The 9,847-nt window shown below is 36.8% G+C and overlaps 1 protein-coding gene across 1 annotated transcript; it reads right to left on the bottom strand.

Annotated features, from left to right (window-relative positions):
* Positions 1–4,667: 4,667 nt before the first annotated feature.
* LOC134730542 (olfactory receptor 2J2) lies at positions 4,668–9,571 on the bottom strand. Its single transcript, XM_063605068.1, has 2 exons — positions 9,373–9,571; positions 4,668–6,855 (listed from the first exon to the last, which is right to left on the bottom strand). Exon 2 carries the CDS (start codon positions 6,836–6,838, stop codon positions 5,900–5,902), a length of 939 nt encoding a protein of 312 aa, XP_063461138.1. The 5' UTR covers positions 6,839–6,855; positions 9,373–9,571; the 3' UTR covers positions 4,668–5,899.
* Positions 9,572–9,847: the final 276 nt, after the last annotated feature.

Raw genomic sequence — 9,847 nt, 5'->3', positions numbered from 1 at the left:
AAAGGGAGGGGTTGCAATCCTAGTCTCTGATAAAATAGACTTTAAACCAACAAAGATCAAAAGAGACAAAGAAGGCCATTACATAATGGTAAAGGGATCAATTCAACAAGAAGAGCTAACTATCCTAAATATACATGCACCCAATACAAGAGCACCCAGATTCATACAACAAGTCCTTAGAGACCTACAAAGAGGCTTAGACTCCCACACAATAATAATGGGAGACTTTAACACCCCACTGTCAACAATAGACAGATCAACAAGACAGAAAGTTAACAAGGATATCCAGGAATTGAACTCAGCTCTGCACCAAGCGGTCCTAATAGACATCTACAGAACTCTCCACCCCAAATCAACAGAATATACATTCTTCTCAGTACCACATCACACTTATTCCAAAATTGACCACATAGTTGGAAGTAAAGCACTCCTCAGCAAATGTAAAAGAACAGAAATTATAACAAACTGTCTCTCAGACCACAGTGCCATCAAACTACAACTCAGGATTAAGAAACTCACTCAAAACCACTCAACTACATGGAAACTGAACAACCTGCTCCTGAATGACTACTGGTACATAACGAAATGAAGGCAGAAATAAAGATGTTCTTTGAAACCAGCGAGAACAAAGATACAACATACCAGAATCTCTGGGACACATTTAAAGCAGTGTGTAGAGGGAAATTTATAACACTAAATGTCCACAAGAGAAAGCAGGAAAGATCTAAAATTGAGACCCTAACATCATAATTAAAAGAACTAGAGAAGTAAGAGCAAACACATTCAAAAGCTAGCAGAAGGCAAGAAATAACTAAGATCAGAGCAGAACTGAAGGAAATAGAGACACAAAAAACCCTTCAAAAAATCAATGAATCCAGGAGCTGGTTTTTTGAAAGATCAACAAAATTGATAGACTGCTAGCAAGACTAATAAAGAAGAAAAGAGAGAAGAATCAAATAGACACAACAAAAAATGATAAAGGGGATATCACCACCGATCCCACAGAAACACAAACTACCATCAGAGAATACTATAAACACCTCTACGCAAATAAACTAGAAAATCTAGAAGAAATGGATAAATTCCTCGACACATACACCCTCCCAAGACTAAACCAGGAAGAAGTTGAATCTCTGAATAGACCAAATAACAGGCTCTGAAATTGAGGCAATAATTAGTAGCTTAACAACCAAAAAAAAGTCCAGGACCAGACGGATTCACAGCTGAATTCTACCAGAGGTACAAGGAGGAGCTGGTACCATTCCTTCTGAAACTATTCCAATCAATAGAAAAAGAGGGAATCCTCCCTAACTCATTTTATGAGGCCAGCATCATCCTGATACCAAAGCCTGGCAGAGACACAACAAAAAAAGAATTTTAGACCAATATCCCTGATGAACCTCGATGCAAAAATCCTCAATAAAATACTGGCAAACCGAATCCAGCAGCACATCAAAAAGCTTATCCACCATGATCAAGTGGGCTTCATCCCTGGGATGCAAAGCTGGTTCAACGTACGCAAATCAATAAACGTAATCCAGCATATAAACAGAACAAAAGACAAAAACCACATGATTATCTCAATAGATGCAGAAAAGGCCTTTGACAAAATTCAACAGCCCTTCATGCTAAAAACTCTCAATAAACTAGGTATTGATGGAACGTATCTCAAAATAATAAGAGCTATTTATGACAAAACCACAGCCAATATCATACTGAATGGGCAAAAACTGGAAGCATTCCCTTTGATAACTGGCACAAGACAGGGATGCCCTCTCTCACCACTCCTATTCAACATAGTGTTGGAAGTTCTGGCCAGGGCAATCAGGCAGGAGAAAGAAATAAAGGGTATTCAATTAGGAAAAGAGGAAGTCAAATTGTCCCTGTTTGCAGATGACATGATTGTATATCTAGAAAACCCCATCATCTCAGCCCAAAATCTCCTTAAGTTGATAAGCAACTTCAGCAAAGGCTCAGGATACAAAATCAATGTGCGAAAATCACAAGCATTCTTATACACCAATAACAGGCAAACAGAGAGCCAAATCATGAGTGAACTCCCATTCACAATTGCTTCAAAGAGAATCAAATACCTAGGAATCCAACTTACAAGGGATGTGAAGGACCTCTTCAAGGAGAACTACAAACCACTGCTCAATGAAATAAAAGAGGATACAAACAAATGGAAGAACATTCCATGCTCATGGGTAGGAAGAATCAATATCGCGAAAATGGCCATACTGCCCAAGGTAATTTATAGATTCAATGTCATCCCCATCAAGCTACCAATGACTTTCTTCACAGAATTGGAAAAAACTGCTTTAAAGTTCATATGGAACCAAAAAAGAGCCCGCATTGCCAAGCCAATCCTAACCCAAAAGAACATAGCTGGAGGCATCACGCTACCTGACTTCAAACTATACTACAAGGCTACAGTAACCAAAACAGCATGGTACTGGTACCAAAACAGAGATATAGACCAATGGAACAGAATACAGCCCTCAGAAATAATACCACACATCTACAAGTATCTGATCTTTGACAAACCTGAAAAAAACAAGAAATGGGGAAAGGATTCCCTATTTAACAAATGCTGCTGGGAAAACTGGCTAGCCATATGTAGAAAGCTGAAACTGGATCCCTTCCTTACACCTTATACAAAAATTAATTCAAGATGGATTAAAGACTTCAATGTTAGACCTAAAACCAGAAAAACCCTAGAAGAAAACCGAGGCAATACCATTCAGGACATAGGCATGGGCAAGGACTTCATGTCTAAAACACCAAAAGCAATGGCATCAAAAGCCAAAATGGACAAATGGGATCTAATTAAACTAAAGAGCTTCTGCACAGCAAAAGAAACTACCATCAGAGTGAATAGGCAACCTACAGAATGGGAGAAAATTTTTGCAAGCTACTCATCTGACAAAGCGCTATTATCCAGAATCTACAATGAACTCAAACAAATTTACAAGAAAAGAACAAACAGCCCCATCAAAAAGTGGACAAAGGACATGAACAGACACTTCTCAAAGGAAGACATTTATGCAGCCAAAAAACACATGAAAAAATGCTCACCATCACTGGCCATCAGAGAAATGCAAATCAAAACCACAATGAGATACCACCTCACACCAGTTAGAATGGCCATCATTAAAAAGTCAGGAAACAACAGGTGCTGGACAGGATGTGGAGAAATAGGAACACTTTTACACTGTTGGTGGGACTGTAAACTAGTTCAACCATTGTGGAAGTCAGTGTGGTGATTCCTCAGGGATCTAGAACTAGAAATACCATTTGACCCAGCCATCCCATTACTGGGTATATACCCAAAGGATTATAAATCATGCTGCTAGAAAGACACATGCACACGTATGTTTATTATGGCACTATTCACAACAGCAAAGACTTGGAACCAACCCAAATGTCCAACAATGATAGAGTGGATTAAGAAAATGTGGCACATATACACCATGGAATAATATGCAGCCATAAAAAATGATGAGTTCATGTCCTTGTATGGACATGATGAGTTCATATCCATGTAGGGACATGGATGAAGCTGGAAACCATCGTTCTCAGCAAACTATCCCAAGGACAAAAAACAAAACACCGCATGTTCTCACTCCTAAGTGGGAATTGAGCAATGAGAACATTTGGACACAGGAAGGGGAACATCACACACCGGGGCCTGTTGTGTGGTGGGGGGAGGGATAGCATTAGGAGATATACCTAATGTAAATGACGAGTTAATGGGTGCAGCACAGCAACATGGCACATGTATACATATGTAATAAACCTGCAGGTTGTGCACATGTACCGTAGAACTTAAAGTATAATAATTATTATTATAATAAAAGAACATTATAGCATTAAGAAAAGGAAGAAACCACAATGTTAATGAACAATAGATAGTATTAACCACACACACATTTTTAGACTTTTAACATCACAAATTGTAACAAACCAAAATAAGAGGCAATGAACTAAGAAAATACATATGAATTTGTATAACCTTGGAACACAAAAGTTTATACAACTTAATATGAAACTGAAACTCCAATACAGTTATGTACATAGAATGCAGACAAATAATTAACACAAAATAAAAAATTTAAAAGGAATAAAAATGACCTAATAATTAAAAAAAAAAGTACTTGGTGTAAAGGTACGTGGCATCTCCAACTTACTCTCAGCTAGTGCAGAAAAAGAGATAGATGATAGATAGATAGATAGATAGATAGATAGATAGATAGATAGATAGATAGAATAGATGATAGAGATATAGATAGATAGATAGATAGATAGATAGATAGATAGATAGATGATATAACAAAGCTTTGGGGGAAAATGTAAACTAATGCTTAATCTGGTTATAGGGTAAATGTCAGTCTTTGTACTACTTTTTTGCTATTCTTCTCTAAGTTTGAAATTTTACCATAATAAAAAGTCACAAAAAATAGAAAACAATTTTTTAATTTTATATTTTATTCATATATTTGCCTTATAGAAAAATAACTATCGAGTTCTTCCCATTCATTTTATGGTGACTTCTAGGTAAATGGTAATTGAAAGAAATTTCTAACCTAGCTAAGGAAGATAATTTCCATAAAACACAAAATCTTTCTTTGTTAATGAATAAGGAACTTTTCTTTTCAGCATTTTCAGGTTATTTTCAAAAATGTGATTATAGAAAACATAACAATTGCAATCCCAATAATTTTACATACGGATGAAATAATATGTTGAAAATATTGAATTTAGTAGTGATTTCAAAATGTTCATGTAAAGTGAAAAAAAAGTTTAGCTTCAATGGGACTACAGGCATGTGCCACCATGCCTGGCTAATTTTTTTGTATTTTTAGTAGAGATGGGGTTTCACCTTGTTAGCCAGGATGGTCTTGGTCTCCTGACCTCATGATCCACCTGACTCGGCCTTCCAAAGTGCTGGGATTACAGGTGTGAGCCACTGTGCTCGGCCTTGTTTTTGATTTTTAAAAAGTGAAAGATTTATACAATCTGAAGAGTAATCAGAGTTTATTGTTTCTGACTTTTAAAAGCTGTCTTAATGTATTAGCATTACCCCCAGTGACAAATTAAGCCATGTACAGATACTTCATCTTTTATGTTGCCATTTTTCCTGACAGACAGTGTGTTCTGTTCAGACAGAGTATGTTATATTTATACACGTTACCAAAAATTTCACAAACTAGAAGAGAGTACACATTCAATAAGATTTAGCTAATAAAGAATAAGTTAATGAATAAATGGACAGATAACGAAAGAGCCATTTTAAAGAGATATTAGTTTACTGTTCAATGTGACAAGTATGTAGACCTACAGGATAAATTAGATAATTTAGTGTCTTTAAAAAGTGTCTTTCAACCAAATACTTATGATATATCCTTTACCATATCTTAAACAATGTTATTCATTATGTTTACCATTTTTCTTTGCTGTGACTATTTTTAGCTTCATTTAAGGTTTATTCAATAACCAAAAACTTTTTTAGCCTAAGTCTTTGCAATATTGCCCTTCTCTTTCTGTATATATCGTCAGTTCATAATTTAGCACATTGTTAGAAATATTCCCAACATTTTTGAAATAATCTCCTCATAACTATTCGCATGCACATTTATTTACGTTGAAACCACAGTCCACAATTTTCACAGAAATAAAATATACAATTGTAAAAGACCAAAGTGGCACTAATCAGAAACTTTATCTCAACATAATATTTCAGAACTAAATAATAAAAAGAGCAACAAATGTGAGACTGAACTATTCTGTTTTGTGAGCTGTTAGAACAAAAATAAATCACAAAGAAGCAGGGAAACCACCTTTCAAGATGGCTAAGACCCTAGGAAAAACAATGACAACAGACAACATGATTTCCCTGTCACATCCCCCACTCCCACCCCAATAGTCTCTTCGCTGCCCCTTTTACATCCTTGTTTCTGAGAGTGTAGATTAGAGGATTAAGACTCGGTGTGACAACAGTATAAAAGAGGGCAATGAACTTGCCCTGATCAGGAGAATTTTCTGATGGTGGCTGGAGATACATGCACATGACTGGAATGAAAAAGAGAGATACAACCATAAGATGGGCTCCACATGTCCTAAACACTTTCTGAAGCCCAGTGGTTGATTGCATGCTCAGTACAGCCCGGGCAATGGCACCATAGGAAGTGAGAATGAGAATGAGAGGTATGAGAACAAAAATGGAGCTCATGACCATGAGGGTCAGCTCATTTGCATGGGTGTCAACACATGATAAACGCAGAAGTGCTGGAACTTCACAGAAGAAGTGATCCACTAGGCGATGTCCACAAAGGGGTACCCAGAAAGTAAAGGAGGAATGAAGTGCTGAGATGGTAAAACCAATTACCCAAGAAGCCGCAGCCAACAAGTGGCAGAAACGAGGGTGCATGAGGACAGTGTAATGCAAAGGTCTACACACAGCTGCATAACGATCATAGGACATCACCACCAGTAGGACACACTCTGCGATTCCCAGTGCAAGAACAAAGTAAAGTTGAACCATGCAACCAGCATACGAGATGGTCTTTTCCGGGCCCCGGAGATTCACCAGCAACTGAGGGATAGAGCTGGTGGTGTAGCAGAGATCCAGAAATGAGAGGTTTGAAAGGAAGAAGTACATTGGTGTGTGGAGATGGGAGTCCACGTATGACAGGATGATGATGAACAGGTTTCCTGTCAGTGTCATCAGGTAGAAGATCAAGATAACCACAAAGAGAACTACTTCCAGCTGAGGCCAATTAGAAAATCCAAGTAGAATAAAGAAGTCTTCCGAACTTGCATTTTTTTTAATCATCATTCATCTTTTTCTTATACCTAAAGAAAGAACCACATAAACTCAAAGTCTGTCCATGCGTTGTCAACTGCTCACTTGCAAACAGATTGAAGACAAAAGCATCCCACTTCCAGAGAGTGTGCACCATAATGGTAGTAGAATTTTTATACAGTTCCCTTTATATGCTTCATTGAGATATTTATCCAGCTACAGATACAAGCAATAGCTTCTCAAGTTACTGAGTTCTTTATATACATCCCTGAATTAACATTTGGATTAATGAAGACTAAGATAGTCCATAATCAGGAACACAATATTTATGAAAAATGATTTTTTACTTTAAAAAGTTAAATTATTTTTATATTTTCAGGCTATTTCCAATTTTGCAATTACAGAGAAAGGAATAACAGCAGTCTTACTGATCTTACTTATAGATAGGAATTTCCCATATTAAAAAGCAATTAGATAGTCACTTTAAAATATTAACTGAAAAGAAATAATTGAATATGATTATAGAAAGAATCAAATGCTATTTATGCTAGCAGTTTATTTCTAGACAAATAAAATAATGCACAAATGAAAGTTTAAAGAGAATATGCACGCACACACCAACTTATAAAAATTCACAATATACACAAAGCTGATTAATACAGCAAAATAGAGTGATCGGTGATAGAATGCTTCCAAAGGTAAATGAGACTATATTACTGGAAGACATAAAGATTACAGAGTCTAACAAAAACATAGGTTGGTAAGAGAGAAATGGAGAGTGTTTGGATGCACAACAGTGAAGAGAGGTCTGAATGTGGTATGCGAAGTTGAAAGAATGTATAACAAGTTTGTTAGACAAGGACAAGAAGACTTAAACATGGTTTCTACAAAACTGTATATGCTTTAGGCCAATAACTGAACTATACTTTAAATTCTGAGTCACAATTTATAATTTGTATTTTCTAGGTTTTCCACAATTTTTAATGGAGCTTCTGAACAGACATTAACTAATATTAGTAGAAAGATACGTGAACATTGTATAAAATCCAGAAAATTCACCTTGTAGTTATTTTTTTAAAATAAAGAAGAAATTCAAATATGCTTTGATAGCTTGATTTTCAGTTGCTTATTTTCTCTTGCACATTACCAATCTTGCATGAGAAAGATAAACACTCTTTTATGATATAGTTTTTGCAATAAAATACAGGAACCCAGCATTTCAATATTCCTAAATAGTTTTGCCATCCCCCTTCTGCTCCCCTCCTGCCACAGCCAACTCTTCCTCTTATACTCTCTGATAAATTTGGCAAAAGAGGCCGGGCGTGGTGGCTCATGCCTGTAATCTCAGCACTTTGGGAGGCCGAGGCAGGTGGAACACCTGAGGTCAGGAGTTCGAGACCAGCCTGACCAACGTGGTGAAACACTGTCTCTACTAAAAAATACAAAAATTAGCCAGGCAGGCATGGTGGTGGGCACCTGTAATACCAGCTACTCTGGAGGCTGAGGCAGGAGAATCGCTTGAACCCAGGAGGCGGAGGTTGCAGTGATCTGAGATCATGCCATTGCCCTCCAGCCTGGGTGACAGAGCAAGGCTCTGTCTCAAAAAACTAATATCTACACCTGACTCACCTTCAGTGTTTTGAAAAACTTTTAATAACTCAAATATTGTAATCTTGACTCTTGAAAAAGATGTAAGGAGTTGCCTAACTGGTTGAGTTACAGCTGGAGAGCTAGGAACATTGAACTTGGGCCAAATCTGTGCAAATGCTCCAGACTGGTACAAAGATACTGTACATTTTTCCATATTGTTGGTAATGGAATGAGCATTAACCTTTTGAGAAATCATGGGAAAATTCCAAGGATTTTTTTTAAATCTCCCTAAGATGAAAGGTAATATGCCATAAGATACTTGAACTCAAATGCTGTGGATACTTTTGCTGATGCCGACCTAATTTTCTTTCCTAATGCAGCTGCCTGAGTTCCTTATGACAGTAATTAAAAGGTGGAATCTGATAACTATCTGTTATATGACCCATCTTTCAGCATTCCTCCGGAGTTGATAAAAGGGATAGGAAATAAGGGACAAAAAAACCCCCAGAACTCATGTAGAGAAAAGTCTCAGCTTCAATTTTCTTCTTGGTGGAAAAGAGGGAAATGAAGACCCTATCAAATGTAGCTTTTATGAGTTGTAGAATAAAATATCTTCTCTCTTTTTTTAAATCAAATACTATAGGGAAAATGGATGGCTGAGTGTCTCTTCCTTCCCCAATTATTATTAAGAGACATTATGCCAATTTGTGTCACATCCATTCCTTTATACTATATCTGGTTTGTTTTCTTAATTTTTCATTGACTAGTAATAATTGTATATATTTATGGAGTACACTGTAATGTTTTGATGTATATATACATTATAGAATGATTATATTAAGCTAGTTAACATATCCATCACCCCACAACCATCATATTTTTGTAGTAAGAACATTTAAAATCTACACTTTCTGCAATTTTGAAATATGGAAGCTGTCTACCCCTTAAGAAGTGCACCAACTTCTTTCAGTACTGACCTTCCTGTGTTTGTCCCTGTTCCCTGTCACTCTCTACCTGGCCTACGACCTCATCAGGTATAAACTGATGAAGTGGCTCTCTGGTTGCCATACAACCTAAAAACATCAACCTAATTGCCTTCTTATAACATTTTTGCCAATGTTTTAAATCTAACTATGGAGAACAGAGTCTGGAAATAACTGCGATTGTCATTGCTACAGAAAAGAGAGCCTGAGTTTGTCCAAAAGATCTGCTTTTTAGCAGAATGTGGGAATACTTTAGGGCATTCAAGGTATCACGGGATGGACCCTTTATCCCAGAGCAAATGTAATCTTTATGGAAACAAAAAGAATAATGGGATACTCTTTCATTGACTGCAGCCTTTGGGAGTATAAATCCCAAAGCTGCAATTAATGCCCTTCAAGGAGTTGTCCTGGTATGATGTTCTCAGTACAAAACTCTTCACAGAAATATCTTCAGCATGATGTTATACTC

The sequence above is a fragment of the Pan paniscus genome, chromosome 5, assembly GCF_029289425.2.
Source record: "Pan paniscus chromosome 5, NHGRI_mPanPan1-v2.0_pri, whole genome shotgun sequence".
Classification (NCBI taxonomy): domain Eukaryota; kingdom Metazoa; phylum Chordata; class Mammalia; order Primates; family Hominidae; genus Pan; species Pan paniscus.
The sequence above is the reverse complement of the archived record's forward strand: the minus strand, read 5'-3'. Positions and strand labels throughout refer to the sequence as shown.